This window comes from Crocuta crocuta, unplaced genomic scaffold, assembly GCF_008692635.1.
Source record: "Crocuta crocuta isolate KB4526 unplaced genomic scaffold, BGI_CrCroc_1.0 scaffold170, whole genome shotgun sequence".
In the NCBI taxonomy this organism is placed as follows: domain Eukaryota; kingdom Metazoa; phylum Chordata; class Mammalia; order Carnivora; family Hyaenidae; genus Crocuta; species Crocuta crocuta.
In genome coordinates, this window is record NW_027527853.1 from 9029698 (window position 1) to 9050853 (window position 21156).

The window sequence follows — 21156 nt, forward strand, 5'->3', positions numbered from 1 at the left end:
GATAGATAGATAGATATTGAGTAACTCCTATTCCTCTTCCAGACTTTAGCTTCGATGTCACTTCATTTAGAAGTCATCTCCAGTCTACAAGTCTAAGATATCAGTGCTTCCTGTGTGCTCCTATTACCTCTACCCATGTCCCCTTTTATAGCACTTGTCATGGTATTTGGCATTGTCTGTTTCCTGACTTATAGTTCCTCTTAGACTGTAAGCCTCAGAGGGAGTGGAATTGATCTATCTTGTTCATTGCTTTATTCCCAGATATTGACTGACTCACACATCTATAGGTCTTACCTCTCTCTTGAATGTCACACTTAAAAATCAAATTGCCCAGTAGACTTCCAAACTTTTCTCCTGGGGACATCTCACATCACCATGTTTAAATCTGTACTAATTTTTCTTTGACTTCACTCTCTTGAGAGAGAGAGAGAGAGTGTGTGTGTGTGTGTGTAGAGTAAGGTATATATCATTGTATTGTTTTTACTTATTTTTCTGTCTCCCTCACTAGATTAACCCTTCCTCAAAACCAGGACCACATTGCCCTCTTTATACTACCAATGAATGACATGAAGGCATTCCATGTCTTTTCATTGAACTGAACTGAGCAATAGAAGTTTTGACTCTCAGGTCTAGAATTTAATACTGCCAGAAGTAATTTATTTTTATCATAAGATTACTGTGTTGATAGGCCCTACTATTAAAAAAGTTATGTAAAAAAGAACAATTATGACTTGGAGCATATTTATGGATTGAATAATAATAGAGCAGTGAACATTTTTTTAACCTCTCCTTTTAAAGAAAGAATTGTTTATAACTGTACAATGGGGTAAATATTTTCACAAAATGATTAAAAACCCTGCAGTCTGGTTTTGTACTCTTTATCTTTGAGTAAAATCAATATTCACATTGAATTTGTAACCTTTGACATGGAGACGTCTTTGTCCCTAACTCTTCCCTTTAGGTTATTATCGCACCGAGAGAGATAAGGGCACACAGTATGAACTCTTTTTTAAGAAAGCAGACCTTATGGAATATAGACATGTGACCCTCTTCCGCCCTTTTGGACCTCTCATGAAAGTGAAGAGCGAGATGATTGACATTACTAGATCAATTATTAATATCATTGTGCCACTTGCTGAAAGAACAGAAGCATTTGCGCAGTTTATGCAGAACTTCAGGTAACTCTCAGGGTGTCATGATTTGACTAAGCACTCGTAAAAAAATCACATTTCATGCAGATTTACTTAATTCATCTTCAATGAGTATGATTACTTAGAATTATAGAGTAATTTTATAGACTGGGGAATTTTAACTTTTGATATTCTCTTTTTAAAGGCATGTATAATATAGTGTGTTATTGACAGTTTGAACTTTGAAATAAATTGATAGTGACAACTATTAGAAACTACATTTGATGACCTTTATATTGTGTGTGAATTCATTTTAGGGCCAGTTTAAAGTATAAATTACATAATAAAACCCACATATTTTAAATAGAAGTTTCATGACTTTTGACAAATCTGTACACTCATAATTGCCTTCCCAATCAAGATATAGGACAATGTTGTTTCCCCAGGAGATTCCCTTGAGAACAAACCTGAATTCAATTTTGGAAATACATTCAACTAAAAATGGGAGACAGTTATTTCATCTTGAAAAGCAGAGAGTTTAATGATTTTTAAAAACTTTTTTGTCATTAAATTTGGAAATTTTAAAATGCTAAAGTGTTAAAAAAAATTAATAAGTATGTTATTAGGGTAGCTAATTGGGGAAGGTTTTGCTATTTTGTTTTAACCTTTGCCATGTTTTTAATATTTTAATATGCTAGTTTTAATGCTTTATAATCCCCATCTTTATTCTCATATTGAAATCATTGGATTTAAAAGTTAGTTAATGCTGTTCTCTAGCAGAATATATAGAAATCATGCTTCCAAATGAGTTTTGCCTGTTTGAAATCACTCACTTGAGATCTGATTTCCTAAAGCATTTTTTACTACTTTTCTTGGAATTGCTTTCAGATGCTACATTATTCTTTACAGTAAGTAATATCAGTGATGGCAGATATTTATTCCTTAATGACAGGCATAATTTCTGGAATTAGTCTGAAGACAAAATAACTTTTGACCAACAGCTTGAATATTTATTTGTTTATGAACTGATTAGACTTCTTTCCTTAAATAGCGTGTATCTGCTTCTGAAGGCAATACCAAAGCAAATGGTTCAAAACAATTTTGAAATATGGTAACTTCCATGAGCCTCCAAGGGTTATGTTCATGTGTGCCGTTGGTATGCGTTTGCTGTGACTTCTTTAATAATTCAACAATATTGCCGCTCTTGTATTTACTTAAAGCTTCATGCAATTTCATTCTAAATGAGTAATGCCACATTCATTTTGTTAAAGCTTCATGTGATTGCTTTCTGAATGAGTAGTGCCTTATATATTTTCTTGAATGAACTTTATTTTTCAATTCTGTTAGGGATGTGTGTATTCATCAGGACAAGAGAATTCATCTCACAGTGGTGTATTTTGGTAAAGAAGGACTATCTAAAGTCAAGTCAATCCTAGAATCTGTCACAAGGTTGGTGAGCCATGTCCACATTGAAGTCCTTGATATGTAACATTAGAAGAATGAGAATTTCAGATATTTAATGAGTTAATTTTGAATAGCTGCTATTTAAAAGTTGACTGGGCACGTGAGTGGTGGTGATAATAAGTTCTTCATTTCACCCCTTAGTTCACTCATGCAACTCTAAATAATTTGTCTTCCCTATCCTCTTGGCAGATAGCCTAGCATGATCTGGGCTCTCTCACTCTGTGGCCCACCCATCTTCTGTTTATTTGCCTCCATTTATTACTTCTTCATTCCCTTCTGTTGGACTCTTCCCCTTTTTCTAAATCTAATCCCTTCACTTTGATATTACCTCCTGAGCTTCTTTCTCACTCATCACCTTTTCTTCCCTTCCATTTCCCAAAGTTCATTCTTCTTGCCCTGCAGATGATGCTTAGGTCTCCCCTGTCCTTGAGACACAACCACCTGACTTTCTAATACTCATTAGCTACTAGCAGGTTTCTGTCCTCCCATGGCGAAACCTCATAGAACAGTAATTCTCTAATTAGGCAATTCATACAGTACCTGGCACATAGTAAGTACTCAGAGGTTTGAATGAATGAATTTTTAATTCCTTAATACTCCATTATTAATTCTACAGCTCTTCTGCCTTTTCATCTCTAAGTTATGGGCCCAAGTTATGACCTAGCTGCCAAATTCAACCTTTTCTGTGTCATCCTCTTTGATCGCTTTTTTACATTTGCTGCCTAACCAACCAGTAGTTCCTTCTTGACACTTTCCTCTGATGTTTGTAAAATGTAAATATTTTGTAAATGTAAATATATTACAATGTAAGATATTAGGTTGTTTGTCTTGTCCACTGCCAACTCTGTATCCTTTTACTTGCTCCTTTACCTTTCTGCTAGTTGTGGCCATTCCCTAAGAGTCCAGATTTGGCCGGCCATTCCTCTCGAACCGTTCAACTAACATTCATTGAGTCCCACCGACTATGTTCCAGGTACACTGCTTGGGAGTCTGACTGGGGTGGTTGGAATAGGATGGGCACAGAGGAAGGACTTGGAGTCCCTACCCCAAAGGCACACTCACAGCACGTGGATTTAAAAAAAAAAAAATTGTCTCCTCCTTCATACTAGCTTCTTCTCCTGATGGCCCTCTTTCAGTTCATACTAAGACCATTCTTGTGATCCCCTAGGCTTAATGTGTGAGAGCTAGCATCTTTCACTCATTCTTTACCTCTAATTAGTTCTTGCTTACTACACAGGACTTCTCCGTTCTTTCCTTGCTGCTGCCACCACCCGAACCCAGGTTTCCCCTACCTTCATTTCTTCCCTGCTCTTCCCTCCTTACCATTTTCAGGTCACCTACTAAGTGCCAAGCACTTCCATTGGTATTACTGAAGTTGTCCCTGCATTAATCAAGACTCCTCTGTGGCACATGATGGAAACCTATCTTAAACTTAAGGAATACTTAAGGAAACTGGGAATGTTATGGAAGAATCTTGGATAGCTCCCAAACTAAGGAGATTATTACCAAATTTGGGGAAGAAAACCAAAACAGCTTTGGTATCTTAAGGACTGGAACCAGAGACTTGAATACCATGACAATTCTCTTGTTATCTTCTTGTCTGTTTTTCTCTGCATGTTGATTTCATTCTCCTATTGCAGATTGGCTTCTTCCACATGTGAGGTATATGGCTGTTGGCGGCTTTGGGCTCACATCTTCTCAGCTTTGCCATCAGAGAGGAAAAAGCTTTCTCCCAGATCCAGTTGAGAAAAGCCCAGGGAAGGAGTTTTGCCCACTCTTGAGCCGCTCACTATGGCCAGGTGGGGTGGGGGTATTGTGATTGGCCCAGCTCGAGTCTGGTCCCCGCCCCTAGGAAGTTACTGTGGTTGGGGTGGTCTGCGATTCGTTCCTCCACTGGGTGCTGGGAGTGTGAGGTGGTAATCAGTTTTCCCAGAAGAAAGGAGAGATTTGTATCCCATGAGAAGGGCAGCATGGGCATTCAGAGCACACGGAGTCCATTCCATACACTATTTGAGCCTTTGCTTCCATCTCTCCATTCCCCATTCTATACTGTTGTTAAGAGTTATCTTCCTAATATGTCCCTTTTTTGACCTGGCTATACCCTAGCACAGCAGTTCTCCAATTTCAACACCAGAGTCACCTGGAGTGATCTGTCTCAAGAGAGACACAGATGCTCACTGTCACCCTGAGTATCTGATTCAGAGGTCTGGGATGGGGCCCAGACCCACCCAGGGAGGGTTTCTAATACTTTCTCAGGGAGGCTAATGCTATGGGTATAGGGACTTCACTGTCCTGGCAGAAAAACTCCTCCTTGCCTCAAGGACACTGACCAAGTCCTTTAATTTCTCACAGAAGGTACTCCTCAGTCTGACCCTTTTCTGGTCTTCTCTCATTTTAGGATCCCTTTGTTCTAATCTGATTTGTCTGATCCCTGTTCTCTAAAATGTTTTCTACTCTCTTATCTCTTTGCCTTTGAGATAATTAATTGGAATAACCTCTAAACTCACTGCTGAATTCGATTTTAATAAGGCATAAGTTAAATTCTGCTTCTAACATCTTTTCTAACTACTCTCAGACAAAAGCAATCTTTTTTCTCAGAACTGCTCATTCATTCATTCAGCAAATATTTATTGAACTCCTACTCTTTGAGGAGGTGCATTGTATCCTTAGTAACAAACAAAACAAAGTCCCTGCTCTCATAGAGTTTATATTCCAGTGTGAGAAGACAGTCAAATAAACAGTGGTACTGAGGAAAGCCAAGCCAAGCAGGGGGATAAATAGTAAAGAAAGAGAGGAGAGGGAGGTCAGGGCAACTTCACATATGGTGTGGGGGGGACCCCTCTGATAAGGGGACATGTGAGCAAAGATCTGAAAAACTAGACCAAGAGCACTCTTTGCATGTACCATTCATATGGAATGCATTATATATTACCAAATATTAATGGCCATTTTTCCTTGTGTATATTTCTTATCTGCCCAATAAGTTTTTAAGATTCTGAAGGTCAGTGGCCCATCAACAGTTTTTTAAGCTCACATCACTAGCACGTTGCCTCAAATATGGGCATTTAGTGAATATCTGTCCCTGATGATGATCATACATGTGAAGCTGAAGATTTCCTTTCCCTGTATGAATGTAGAACCAAAATTTAAAATATCCAGAGTGTAAAACATATCGTGTAAGTTGTGTTGAAAGAAGAGAGTTGTTAAGTTTTAAGTGGGACTTATCCTTTGTTGTATATGTTTTCCTCCTAGTGAGTCTAATTTTCACAATTATACTTTGATCTCATTGAATGAAGAATTTAATCGTGGACAAGGACTAAATGTGGGTGCCCGAGCTTGGGACAAGGGAGAGGTCTTGATGTTTTTCTGTGATGTTGATATATATTTCTCAGCCGAATTCCTTAACAGCTGCCGGTTAAATGCTGAGCCAGGTGCGTAAAATATTGGTAGATGAACTGAGTGTAAAAATTTAGAACAGTGTCAGCATGTCCCATATTTTGAATCAAGTTACGTTTTCTTAAAGTTATATTAGGCACACTTTAACTAGAATGTCAAGTAGAAAAGTGAAAATTTGCCCCTCTGAAGTTCATACCCCTGTTCTCTTATGGCCAAATACAATTGCCAACATTTGAATCCAGATGAGCAAAAGCAAAGCAAAGTCCTTAAAATTGACAGGGAGGAAGCGTCACTTATCAGAAAAAGAGCCAAGCAGACAATGTGGAGATGTGTGAGAGCCAGCAGCACTCTACCTCAGGCAGGTGGTGCCGACACAAAGACACACATGCAGACCTAGATACAGATGGTGCCTGGTCCATACTATGTACATGGGGATGATTTACTATACTTTGCCTGTGTTGTAGATATTTTTTTGACAATGTATGGGCAAATGACACTTTTATAAATCAAATCTTTTTTTTTTTTTTTAAAGAGAGAGATTGAGCATGCAAGCAGGGGAGAAAGGCAGAGAGGAGAGAGAGAGAATAAATCTTAAGCAGGCTTCACATGGAGCCCAACTCAGGGCTCAGTCCATGACCCTGGGATCATGACCTGAGCTGAAATCAAGTTGGACATTCAAACAACAGAGCCACCCAGACACCCCAAATCTTTTTTTTTTTTAATGTTTATTTATTTTTGAGAGACAGAGTGCGAGTAGGTAAGGGGCAGAGGAGAGGGAGATGCAGAATTTGAAGCAGGCGCCAGGCTCTGAGCTGTCAGCCTAGAGCCTGACATGGGGCTCGAACCCATGAACTGTGAAGTTCATGACCTTATCTGAAATTGGATGCTTAACTGACTAAGCCATCCAGGCGCTCCTGGGCAGCACCAAATCTTATTTTACTTGTGAAAAGGAATTTTTCTGTACTAAAAAATCTCATAGTAAATGTTTTTATGTAGAACTATTCATATCATGAAAATTATTACTTATTATTTTCATGAGGGATAATTGTCAGGAACCCTTTGAGAACCTAGTGAATAAATGAGGGTTAGGTTTACTTTTGTTATACCAGTCAGCATGAAGTTCACAATGTGGAAGTAGAAGGGAACATATTTGCTCAACGTAAAAGAAATATTTTTATGTCTTAGAAATAGATTTGCCTCTAAGAATTGAGCTCCCCATTTCTAAGTGAGTTTTAACAAAAGTGAGATGAGCATCTAGTTGGGATCTTGTAATAAAAAGACTACCACATTGCCACAGGTACTTGATAGTTACTGAGCACTTCATATTATCACATCTGACAAAGGCCAGTCTTTATTGGGGGGAAGATGGGCTAGTCTTTACAGGTCCCTTTAGTGCTATCAATTTGGATACTAATGACAAGGCTTCTGCAGTGGCTATTAGATTAGATAATTTTAACTCTTCCCAGCTTTTGCAAATCTTATTCAAATCCATATTTTAATTATTCTGTACATACCTGTTCATTCTATAATATTCTTTGAATTTACTATTTCTGTGATTTGTTTTGAAGGATGGCTTTAAAAGAAGCTTCTAAGTTCTGATGATTATCAAAGGTTAACCTACATCTATCCCTACTAATTAGATGAAATGATGATTAATAAATGGCTTACCTAGTGAATAGCTGAGAAAACACCTTTGTGTATCTCTCCAAAGTGATAGAGAATAAATATGTGGAACACCCTTTAGTCTGTTGTTTAGTGTATTTTAGCTTATAATTTCATAGCCTGGCCTACTGATGTATTATAAAATCATCATTATTTCATCAAATCCAGCATAATGTTTGGTAGCCTGAAAATTGATAAAATACAATATTGATAAAAGCATGTGACCAAAGAAAGACTTTAATAAAATACTGATAAATGCAGTACTAATCAGTCTTTCATTCTATGACTTCTTTGTATGATGTAATCTTATATTTTAATTTATAGGTAAGAAGGTGTTTTACCCTGTGGTGTTCAGTCTTTACAACCCTGCCATTGTTTATGCCAATCAGGATGTGCCACCGCCTGTGGAGCAGCAGCTGGTAAGACTCAACTGTCAGGAAAGGCCACAAAGCTCCTTGCTTATTTATTTATAATAATATAAAACTATTATTAGCCTTATAATAACTAAAAAAACCTGTAGTTATTATAAACATTTTCATCATCTCTTTTACACCCCCCCCCCCATAAGATGGTTTCACATTTAGTGTTTTAGAATTAAGTACCATTCTAGAGGGGGGAAAGAGAAGTTTAGGGCACAGAGAAAACAATGTTCTAGAATATGAAAATTTTAGTCATTTCTGCCAAAATATTTTCACTAATACTAAAAATAAATTTTAGGGGTGCCTGGGTGACTCAGTTGGTTAAGCATCTGACTTCGACTCAGGTCATGATCTCACAGTTTGTGGGTTCAAGCCCTGCAGCAGGCTCTGTGCTGACAGCTCGGAGCCTGGAGCCTGCTTCAGATTCTGTGTCTCCCTCCCTCTCTCTCTCTCTGCCCTTCCCCTGCTGGCAGTCTGTCTCTCAAAAATAAACATACATTAAAAAAAATTTTGGGGGGTGCACCTGAGTGGCTCAGTCAGTTAAGCGTCGGACTTCAGCTTAGGTCATGATCTCACAGTTCGTGGGTTCGAGCCCCACTTCGGGCTCTGTGCTGACAGCTAGCTCAGTCTGGAGCCTGTTTCAGATTCTGTGTTTCCCTCTCTATCTGATCCTCCCCTGCTCACACTGTCTCTATCTCTCTCTCAAAAAATAAATAAAACATTTAAAAAATTTTTTAAATCTTTTTAATTAAAAAAAACTTTATTAACTAGAAATTAAAATTACTAAATAAAAAAAGAATAAGTATTCTATGGGAAATTACTTAGAAAGCCATGGTGTAGGAATGCCACATATTAGAACTTTTAGTTCTTGATAGAGTTATATACTTTTTTTATTTTAAATAGACTTCTATGTTGGAATAATTTAGATTTACAGAAAAGTTTGAAAGATAATATAGAACTTTCCTATACTTCACCCAGTATCCCCTAAAATTGATATCTTATATAATTCATTGTCAAAATTAGAAATTAACATTGGTAAGTTACTGCTAACTACACTATAGGTTACGATTTCATCACTTCTTCCACTAATGTCCTCTTTCTGTTCTAGGTTCCAGACCAGGATACTATGTTGCAGTTAGCCTTATCTTTTATTGTTAATATTAAATAAAAATGGAAACAAATAAACTAAGAAGTCAATTTAAGATGTTAAAAAATGAAAAATAACTCTGAGGAAAGAAAGATAAAGGCAGAAATTAATGGACCAAAAATAATAGTTTCATTAATATATAGGACCTTATTCTTTATGTGCAAAAAAATTTTTTAATCAAAGTGTATATAGATTTGGGGTAAAAAGGAAAACACAACATTGGAAAGTAGAATAAAAAAACATTGAGAGAAATCAATTTTATATGGTAAGTTTTTAAAAATTTTAGATAAAAGATTTGAGCATTTATAAAACTAACATGAGCAAAGCTTGTTTTAAAACTTTATAAATATAAAAGAGATGGAAGCTCTGGAAACACTAAGAACCACTTAAATAATTAGAACAGTTATCAAAAAATTATCCTGCAGGTGTATAGGTATAATGTTTCACTGATAAGTTTTTCCAAACTTTCAAAGAACAGTTAAAATGAGTACCATATGATCTATCTAGTAAATTTTAAAACTCATTAAATGGACTGAATAGCGGAATGGTGACAGTTGAAACAAATTTGTAAACTAGAAAACAAGTCTCTGGGCACACAGAGACCAAGAGAGAAGATGTAAGAGAAAAACTGAGACATGAGGAATCAGTCAAGAAGCTCCCAAAATTGTAGATTGAATAGGAGTTCCAGAAGAGAGAGAAAAGAGAAAACAGAAGAGGAAATAGAAGAAAACGTTGAAGAGACAAGGAAAGACCGGTCTTCTGGCATTTGAGAACCAACAGTGAAGGAACAATCCTAATAGCTTTTAGAGACACCAAAAATAGCAAACTCCAGCTTGTCTACAAAGGAGTAAGAATCAGATTGGCATTCACCTTCCTTTTGATAATATTGGTGCTAGAAGACAGTCAAACAATACCTTGAACATTCTGAGGGAAACAACTTTAATTCTGGAATTCATATTTGACCTACTATTTGAGAGCAAAATAGACATTGTTGAACGTTCAGGGACTCAGTTTACTTCTCACAGACCTCTTCAGCAGAATGAGAAATGAATTTGTTTGCAAGAAGATGTGAGAATGAAACAGTAGTCAACAACAATAAAACCCCAGTAAAACTTTTGTTTAAATAGTTGTTGATGAAATACATAATAAAAAAGAAATGAATAATAATTGGGGATTTAAAAGTCAAAGGGTACATAGTTATGTGTATTAGCCCTGTCTGCTGAGAAGTCTAGAAGCAGTGATACCCCAAGAGTGACAAGCATACCCAGCTCCCAGATCTTAGGGATCTGGAAATTAAAGAGCCTGAAGGTCCAGAAAGTAAGGAAGGACTCAAACAACAAAAGGATTAGGTCAGTGTCTGTCAAACAGACACAGGACCCTGAAAGAATTCCAATGGCAAAGCTAGAACGATTTGAGAACAAGATAAATAACAGTACTGGATTGCAACTCCAAGCATAAAGTAAATGTCCATTAGCCCATACTGATAGAAATAAATGGGCAAGTAGAGGTGCAGCTAGGTGGCTCGGTTGGTTAAGCATCCAACTTCGGCTCAGGTCATGATCTCGCGGTTTGTGGGTTCGAGCCCCACGTTGGGCTCTGTGCCAACAGCTCAGAGCCTGGAGCCTCCTTGAGATTCTGTGTCTTCCTCTATCTCTGCCCCTCCCCTGCTTGCACTCAAACAAAAAATAAGCATTTAGAAAAATTAATAAATGAGTAGATAAATAATAATGGGTAAACAAACTGATTTGATAAAATAAGAGTAGATGAGAGGAAAGAGATAAATCTTCCTTACAGAATTCCAAATAAATTATGTAGGTATTTTCTTTTCCAGCAGGTGGAGCTAGATGACTCACTTCTAAAGAATTGAATATGGAAAGAGAGAAACTAACTTTCAGGGGAGAAACCTGGCAGATGAAGTGATGAAGCCCTAAGTGATGAAGCCCTAAGTGATGAAGGTTAACATTGCCAGGGTTATTAGGCACCCCTGATATGATGTAGCAAGAAGGGCATTTCACTTCTGTGGCCTTCCTTCCAAAACCCTAGTCATGAGAAACCTCAGACAAAACCAAATTCAGGAATATTCTACAAAATACTCAACCAGTACTCCTCCAAAGTGTCAGGATCAGGGGTGCCTGGCTGGCTCAGTTGGAAGAGCAGGCAATTCCTGGTCTCAGGGTCATGAGTGGTCACATCGCGTGTAGAGATTACTAAAAGAAAAATAAAAGTGTCGAGATCATTAAAAGCAAAACTAAAACTGTGACAGGTTCTCAGGAGACCAAGGAGACATAACAAATAAATGCAATTTGGTGCCTTGGACTGGATCCTGGAACAGAAAAAGGACATTAGAGGAAAAACTGGTAGAATCCAAATAAAGTCTCAAATTTAGTTAATAATGTGCCAGTGTTGATTTCTTAGTTTTTATAAAGATACCACAACAATGTAAGATAATAACATTTAGGGGAAGTTAAAACTAGATAAGTGTATGGGAACCCTCTCTGCTACTTTGCAACTTTTCTGTAAACCTAAAATGACTTCAAAAAATTTATAAAAAATTACATGATTAGAAAAAAGTGCCCAATGGAATCAACATATGACGGTAAAGAGAAATGTAAAAGCATGCTAATATTCTTGTGTGGTCTGGGAGGATATGAGAAAAGAATAATTTAAATGTAGGTTCAGTTCATTCTAAATGTTATACAGAAAAGTAAGTTTAAGTGCTTCCACTTCAAGCTCTGGCTTCACTCCTGGCAAATTATCCTTTCTAAACTTCAGTCTCCCCACTTAAAGTAAGACAAATGGTTGCTCTCCGTAATGTGTAATATTATCTCCTTAATATTAAAAGACAGTTGTTAATAATCCACAATAAACATATTTAAATAGTCAGTTTACGAAGAATAAATTAAAACAGCAGTGCAAAACTTTTTTGCTGCTGTAAAGTCACTGTTTAAAACAGTCACGCAAGCGAAGCCGGCAGGATGGGAGGTGGTGTAGGAATGCAGGCAAGCTTTCTGGGTCAGGAGTTTTCAAACAGGTACATCCCTCTGATCCAGTAATCTCCACTCCCAGGAATCTCTCCTGAGGAAGCAGAGCTCTAGAGTATCCATTCACATAATAATGACAACATTGAAAGCAAACAAAACTCTAATAATAAAATAATGAATTACAGTACATACAGTGGTGAATATGTACCAACAGGAAAGTGTTCATGAAATGTAGATATATATAGCGGTATAAATGTAGAGGAAAATATAAAGTTTAAAAATATGGGAAATGGGGGTGCCTGCTGGCTCAGTCAGAGGAGCATGTGACTCTTGGTCTCAGGGTCATGAGTTCAAGCCCTACGTTGGGTGTAGAGACTACTTAAAAATAAAGTTTTTTTTATTGGTATAAGCTATGGTATATCTTTTTTAGATGATATTTTAATGTAATAATGGCTGTTTTTTTATGTACCCTTTTCTCTGTGTAAGGTACTGTTCTGTTTTTCATACATGTTAACTCATTTAATCCTCCTTACAACCTCTGAAGTAGGTGCTGTTTTTACTGCTGTTTTACAGAGAAGGACACAGCTATATGGTGATTGAGTGCCTGCCCGAGTGCCTGGCAGGGGTGGGGCCAGGAGCCTGGGCAGTGTGTCTCCACTCTTATCCACTGCACAAACTGCCTCTGTGATATTAATTCATCCAGTAGGGTTTGTTCTATACCAGCCATTAGTCACTGCTGGAACCCCCAGCACCTGGAACCAGAAAGACATGGTTACCATTCACAAGAATATTTATTCTGGTAGGAAGAGACAGAAGATAAAATCATTAAATATCATACATCATTAAAATAGGCTGAGTTGTGAAGAGTGATTAGGTGGTTTCTATGGTGTGCTTGGTCAAAAAGACCTTTCTGAGATTGGGCTGTTGGAGAGGCCATCCAAGTAATAGGAAGGAATCTGCTACCCAGTGACTGGGAAAAGGCAGTTCCAGGCAAACGGAGCCGCTAGTGGATTTCCTAAGGTGGCTGGAGCACAGTGGGCAATAGGGCACAAAGCCCAGCCAGTCATGTAGAGCTTGTCAACACTCCTATAAGGAGTTTAGGCTAAGTGTGGTAGAAAGCCTTGGGAGGGTTTTGAGTCTATGGAGAATGGATTGTGTGTGGCTCCTGCTGCAAATAGCCGGTTGGGCTTTTGCAGCAAACCAGGGAGGTGACTGTGGCTTGGGTAAGGATAGTAATTGTGGAGAACGGTTTGGGTGTGATTTGGGTGACAGAAGTTGTTGGATAAAATGTGAGGAGTAAGAAAAAGACAAGAATGGCAAGAAGAGAGATTGGGAGTTCAACCTGAGCGTGGTGGTTGATTAGACCCTCAAGGGAAGGTGGCAGTCAGGTTGCCACATGGACTCATGAACCTGGCAGCCTGTGAGGCGCTGAGGGCTGGAGATGTAGCAAGTTATATGTGGATAGCTATATTCCCCACATGCTTAGGAGAGGGACAGATAAAAATAAAATACTAATAATCAGGGATTAGGAACAGTGGAAATAGGTTGGTTTAAAAATCAAACAAAACCAATGATTTCTTTCCTAAAATCTGGTGATATTTGGAGATTTTTAAAAAGAAGTTATAAAGGAAGTCATAATATTTGTAAAATCAGAATTGTCATGGAGTAGAAATGTCAAAGTGGAGGTTTTAATACTTTTGTCCTAAGGAGATAATATGAGAGCCTGGTTTTGCCACAGAAATTATGCCTCTATAAATTTATTCATCTAACAAATGTTTATTGAGAGCCTACCATGTACCTCTCACATTGTTCTAACTGCTACAGATATAGCAGTGATCAAAATTGACAAAAAGTGCTGCTCTCTCTAGAAGCTTTACGTTCTAGAAGGGGAAGAAGCCCTCTCCTGCAAAAAAAAAAAAAGAAAGGAAAATGCATACCTCACTTTTTAGCTCCAACTTAAGTTGAGTCCTCAGTTGCTGCCTTTTTCTGTTTTCCAGCCAATTCTCCTATTCCACACAGCAGCTTTTTCAGACTCTCCTCACTCCCTCCAGATTTGCCTCCCCTATAGACCTGTATATTCCCTTCATTTTTGCTATCTGCAGTAATTCCCATGTGGCTGCCTTATAGATCATTCCCATTCATTCTGTCCAGAGCCCAGCTCTGCGATGTTCTGCTCTGGGCCGGCCCTTTGCCGAGTGCCCCCAGTCTTGGGGGATGGTACTACCACGTATGCATTGTCCAGGGCGGCAGCCTGCTGTTACACTTGGTTGATCTTTCCCTCTCACCCTTACTCCTGCCCATTCAGTCACTTGCTGACTTCTGTCAGTTTGTCCTCAATCTTTTTTTACCTCCATGCAGTTTTGTCTTCCAGAACATACCATGATAATCTAAAACTAGGCTTCCTATTCCTAGATTATATATTGCCTCTTAACCAGCCTCCCTTCTTGTCCCCTTTTATATCTCTACACTGTAGCCAGAGTGGTCTTTCAAAAATGTCATCTGATCCCATTACTCCTTCTGCCCTGACTTTTCAATGAAATTTCCATTACCGTTAGAAAAAAGCCAAAACATGTGACCAGAGACCCCATTCTCTCTGATGTGGCCTGTGGCTCCTTAAACCAGGGGTCAGCAGTCTACAACCTGCTGCCCAAAACAACCTGCTACCTAATTTTCTATGGCCCATGAGTGAAGAGTGGTTGAAAAATATTTTTAAAATAATACTTCATGGCAGATGAAAATTATATGAAACATAAATTTCAGTAGCCATAAATAAAGTTTATTGGAACACAGCATGCTCGTTTGGTTACTTATTGTCAATGACAGCTTTCACACTACAGTGGCAAAGTTGAGCAGTTGTGACAGACTCTTGTTCTGCAGACCCCAAAATATTTACTGCCCGTGTGTTGCAAAAGTTTGCTGAGCCCTGGCCTAAATTTGTGGGCACCTCTACTTGCATCTCCAATGTGGTCCCACCATCCCTCATCCACAGTGCTCTCTCCCATCTCTAGATCTTTGCACAACCTGTTCTTTTGTCTGGAACTTTCCCCCAGCACATCTTTCACTTGGCTAACTCCGATTCTCTCTCAGATCCCAGCTCCCACTTCATTTCTTCGAGAAAGCTGTCTCAGAACCCTACACTTTGGATGAGATGCCTCTTTCTTTTCTTTCATCCTCATGTCCATACCCTTACATCTCTCCTTACCCAACTCAGATTCCATAGTCAGTCATCCACAGCCTCCTTGCTGTACTCGCCTCCTTCATCACTCACTCCTTCCAATGTTTTCTCTTAAAACCCCAGCCTGGTTAAGGGCAACTCTCATCCAGACCCCTGAGCAGTGGAATGTGGAGGGCAGGAAACGCAGCCCCACTATAGGGCCATTGCTTTAAATATATGACCATAGGCCTTAGGGTTCCATGGCTGCCCTGATGTTCTGCACTTGACCATAGTCTACCTGCTGTCTCTCTTTCAAGCCACTCACTCTGTCCTTCTCGTGCCTCCCAGCATCCCTCACCACTCCTCCCTCTCCACGTATCTTGCTTCATATTTAACTTAGAGGAGTGGTCAGACGTTCTTCTTTACTCTGTCATAAGATCCCTCAGCCTCTCTCAGTTCCCAGTGGATGAACTGTCCGTGACCCCTCGAGGCCAGCCTGTCCTTTTCTGTTGAACTAGAGCTCATCCCTCATGCCTAAACAAGGACTCCCTTCCCACCATCCTTCATTCTCTCCTATCCTAACATTATGCCTCATCTAGATCATTCCCATATACTTATAAAAATACTGTAATATCAATTATCTTTTTAAAATGTTAATAGCCCTTTCTTGTCTGCAGGGCCTCATTCTTCTGCTTTTGTCCTTGTTTTCTCTTTTCTTGCCCCAGTCATTCCCTTCCTTCCTCAGAGCCATTGTACATGTTACCCTCTTTGCTGGAATGATCTCCTTTAGATATTTGCACAGCTCACCTCAGTATTTCATTACAGTCCCTACTCAAACATTATCTCCTCAGAGAGGCCCCTTATGGCCATTATATCCAAAATACGCTTTCTCTCTCTCATGTTCTCCCCTTGTCCTACTGCATTTTTCTTCCTAGCATGTATTACCACCTGAGATACAGATTCGCTATCTTTCCATCAAAACAGAGGCTCTGTGATGGTAGAGACCTTGTTATTTCTATTCATACTGCTGTGTCCCAGCACCCAGTGCTGTGTCTAATGGATTAAAACACTTGTTGAATGCATGAATAAAATGAAGGTTTATCAAGCTTCAATGTTTACTTGATTCTGGGGGCTCTATATCATCAAAGCCCTGGTTTTTGTTTTCTTTCTCTTTCTTTGCTTGGACTTCAGTGGTGACAGCTTCATTTTAAAGCTGGTCTCCCTTGTGGTAGAAAAGGACTGCAGCAGTTCCAGGCTTCACGTCCAGCCCTACTTGAGGCATTGTCAAACTTATTCCGTAGAGTGCCACGCAGACAATATCTTAGGCTTTGTGGACCGTACAGTTAAATTCCTGTTGCGACTACTCAGCTGTGCCACTGTACCATGAAAATATGCATAGATAGTTTGTGAACAAACGAGTGTGGCTATATTCCAGTAAAATTATTTTCAGAAACAGGCAGCAGGCCAGATTTAGCCTGAAGGCTGTAATTTGTTGACTCCTGCCCTATACCATCCAAAAACAAAAAAAAAAAACAAGTGTCTTTCCTAGTAGCTCTCTCGGAGGATTGAAGGGGCTTTGGAGGAAAGAACTCTTCGAGAGTTCTCAACAACCCTCTCCTTTTGCCATGTTGCCCTGAATTTTGTCTAATTCCTGTTAGTGAACCAACTCTTACAATTAGTGGGGTGACAGTGTGCCGCTGGTATAAGAGTAGTCATGGCCCAGTCTGAAGCTGCAGGTGGAAGGAGCTTCCCGGAACCTCATGGGCTACATGGGGCCAGATAATTACTAGAGCAAAACTGTACACAGTCAGGAAAGAGGCAAGGGAATAAATGCTGGGTAGGCACCAACTAAGGTCTACTGTGTAGAAGTAATTGTATTACAGAATGTGTTTGTGCAACTGTTACCCTCCCAAATTGGAATGTAAGCTCCTTGAGCTCAGGCACCATACTGTTTGATTATTAGAAACTTCAGCTTGCATGTTGTACAGGGCTTGAATTCAAGTAAACTGGATATAGCAAGAATCCTTTGCTCATGTAGAGTACTATTTTTTGTTGGTTTTGTAAGGATTTAATAATATAAATGCATGTGATCCATTTTCAGTCACATAAGTGACAGGAAGAATTATTATTTGGAAAGTATCTCAAGTTTTTTCATTGTTGATTGAAACCTAGATCTTGAGGGATTAAATTGAATTTCTTTTTTTTAACCAAAGGTCCACAAAAAGGATTCTGGCTTTTGGCGAGACTTTGGCTTTGGAATGACTTGTCAGTATCGATCAGATTTCCTAACCATTGGTAAGTATGCCTTACATTTAAGAATAGAACTATACAAGTTTACTACAGAGTCTTGCAGCATTTTCTGAAGGTCTGAGAATCGAGCGTTTTCCTATTAAGTTATGAATGTCTGAGATTGCCTAAAAAGAGGAGTATGGAGATGTGAAAGGCAAAGTTTATAATTAATGTTTCTGAATGAAAAAAAAATGAGATCATAAAGATGAAAGTGTAAAGGAATATTTACTTGTTTCTTTAAAATCAAACACTCGTTTTTAAAAACATCAGTTTGTGTTGTTACCAATATTTGTAGTTGTTTTGAATGCTCTTACAAAAGATCTCTACATAACTTCGGTGTTGTGCTCATGGATTATTACATCTGGAAGTAATATTAGATTATCTAGTCCAAGGGCTTTCGCATTTTTTTATTTAGAGATGAAATCCCTCTTTAATTATCTGTTAACTCTTATGAAAATCCTAGTATTCAAAATCTTTCTAGCTCTGATTGAAGTTGGAGTGGGGGACTTGTAATCACTGGCTTAATCATGCACTCCTTGAAGCCAAAGATGACCCTGAAGAATCTGGTCTAAGCCCCCTGTCCCACTCTGGCTTCAGCTTTACCCAGCAAAAAATAGATTGTCAGAGTACAGTTTAAGAAAGCAGGCTGAAGGGGCACTTGGGTGGCCCAGTTAGTTAATCATCTCACACTCTTGATTTCAGCTCAGATCATGATCTTCACTTCGTGGATTTGAGCCCCACATCAGGCTCCTAGCTGACAGCTCAAAGCCTGATTGGGATTCTGTCTCTCCCCCTCTCTCTGCCCCTCCTGTGCATGCTTGCTTTCTCTCTCTCTCTCTCTCTTTCAAAATAAAAAATAAAATAAAGCAGACTGAAACTTGATTCCATGTCCCTAATCAGTCAGTGGCTACATTTCCATAGCATATAAGAATATATTTTATGTATTTATGTGTGTATACACATACACACATATATTTATATATTATATATTTTATAATAGAATATATTTTATGTACTTTTTAGGTCTGTCTTACATTCATTTTTATAACCATCCATTTATTTTGGAAATTCCTCCACCTTGTCTCTTTATTATTGTAACATTTGAATCATGGAAAATCAGCAGATAGCAATAAGAAGACTATTAAATGAAACTAATGCCCTTTTCCCTTATTTCTGGCTTAATAAAACAGCAAGTATACATCATTGCCTTCTAACCTATGTTACTTCTCACTGCTCCTTTCTCATTATTTTCTCTTCATACTCCTGTTCGATCTCTGTTGGTGCAGTTAATGGTGTCCCACATTTCTCTGGGATTGTTCATTTTTCATTATTCTTTTTTTCTCTGTTCTTTGGATTGCATAGTCACAATTGATCTATCTTCAAGTTTGCTGATTCTTTGTTAGTTCAGATCTTCTTTTGAGCAACTCTAATGAATTTTTCATTTGAATTGTACTTTTTTAACTCCAGAATTTCCATTTGGCCCTCGCACTCCCCCTCCTCCCCTCTCTGTATATATCATATATGTATGACTTCTGTCTTTCCATTAATATTTTCTATTTGATGAAACATTGTCATTTTCTCTTAAGTATGATTTCCTTTAATTCTTTGAACATATTTATAATGGTTGTTTTGTAATTTTTGTAAAAACCCAACATCTAGGCCCTCTCACAGTTTCTGTTGCCTAGTGTTTTTTTCTGGCATATGGGTCACACTTTTCTGTTTCTTTACATGCCTTATAATTTCTTTCTTGCATACTGAACATTTTGGGTAATATATTGTGGCAAATATGGATATTGATTTCCTCCTGCCTCCAGGGCTTGTTTTTTGTTCTGTTTTCTGCTTGTTTGTTTATTGACTTGGCTTTACTATTCTAATGAATTTTATCTCCCCACCCTCCCTCCACCCCCTAGCAATATGAAGCCTCTCAAGTTACTCCTTAGGGCATGTGCACAGTCATCATGGGATGACATGGATTTAGTAGAGCTCTCTTTTACTCTGTGTGCCTCCGTTGGTAACTCCCATCTGTTAGGCTCCACTAATGGCTCACTGGTTTGCTCTCTAGTTTTTGATAGTGCTCTGGGGCATAAATTGCTCCACAGTCTGGCCCAATTAAATTGAACCATTTTGCAAGGTAGTTTTTGAGGCAGATCTTTGAGTTTTGTTCAGACCTCAGGAGGACTCTTAGCTGTCTCTTTCCCTGTTTCTCTCCAGTAAACTAACTGGCCTACATTTTAGCTTATTGCTCTAATGGAGCTATCAGCCTCCTCTTCATTGCTTACCACCAAAAATCTCCATTATTTTCAAGAGCCCCCTTAGGCTTGAACTTCTGCACACTTTCAAGTAAAGTCAGTTCCTTTGGGAAAAGCTTTGAAGCAGTTTGTTCTCATGCACTGCCTCCTCCCCTGGGGGGAAAAAAAAATCTCTGAGCCTCTCCTCCAGAGCTGGGGGTAGAGACAGTGGCACAGTTCTCTCAGAGTGACATCCATACCTTATGAGTAGGACATGGGGGAGGGGAAGAGCAGTCCCACTCCCTTCTGGAATGGAGCCTCTACCTTATGACTGTGAGCTGGGTGAGAAAGAGAGCCCCTATTCTTTCAGCACATGTTTGGAATTTGGCCTCTTTCATTGTGGAGATTCTATTCTTTTCTCCCTTTCCTCTCCTTCTGATATTCCCATTATACATATGTTATACCTTTTGTAGTTGTCCCACAGTTCTTAGAAATTCTATTTTGATCTGTTTTTACCCCAGTCCTCTTTGGGTTTGCCTTTTCATTTTTGGAAGTTTCTATTTTGTCCTCAAGCTCAGAGATTCTTTCCTCAGCCAATACAAAGACAATTCTTCCTTTGTTACATTGTTTATCTTTAGCATTTCTTTTTTATTATTCCTTAGAATCTCTCACTCTGCTTACATTACCCATCTGTTCTTACATGTTGTCTACTTTTTCCAAAAGAGCCTTAGCGTATCAATTACAGTTGTTTTAAATTCCCAGGCTGATAATTTCAACACCTCTGCCATATCTGAGTCTGGTTCTGATACTTGCTCCTATGTCTTCAATCTTTTTTTTGTCTTTTAGTTAGTATGCCTCATTTTTTTCTTCATAGCTAAACATAATGTATTGGGCAAGGCCTTTAGTAATCGGTGGTGAAGTGTAGGAAAAGAGGATATATTCCATATACCTGTGATTAGGCTTCAGTCCTTTAGTGAGATTATATGTCTGGACCCTTAACTTCACAAGTGTTTCTTGGACACTGCCCCAACCTTTGGTGGAATAGGATGGCTAGAGTGGGCTGGAGTTGGGTATGTCCTTCTCCCAGGTAGATTTGACTCTGGTAGAATAGTTTCTCCTGAGGGCAGGCCTTGTTAAGAATAAAGTGTTCTCTCTGGCTTGTTTCAAAATGATTACTTTCCCATTGCCCTGCTGAAAGCACTAAGGGATTTTGCTCTAGTCTTCACAGCGAGAACTTACTAGAGCTCCTAAAGGAGTGTGGGGACCTTCCTATGACTGGGCCCTCT

The 21156-nt window shown here is 38.7% G+C and overlaps 1 protein-coding gene across 2 annotated transcripts in view; it reads left to right on the forward strand.

Annotated features, from left to right (window-relative positions):
• CSGALNACT2 (chondroitin sulfate N-acetylgalactosaminyltransferase 2) overlaps positions 1–21156 on the forward strand; it is a 47296-nt gene that overhangs the window by 21831 nt on the left and 4309 nt on the right. The window contains exons 3-7 of one of the 2 annotated variants that reach the window (XM_077780082.1): positions 962–1178; positions 2478–2579; positions 5847–6025; positions 7977–8071; positions 17567–17648. In XM_077780082.1, coding sequence (XP_077636208.1) covers positions 962–1178; positions 2478–2579; positions 5847–6025; positions 7977–8071; positions 17567–17648 — 675 coding nt within the window. Of the gene's footprint in view, positions 1–961; positions 1179–2477; positions 2580–4234; positions 4388–5846; positions 6026–7976; positions 8072–17566; positions 17649–21156 lie in introns of those variants that run through there. The other variant, XM_077780083.1, reaches the window with a different exon arrangement.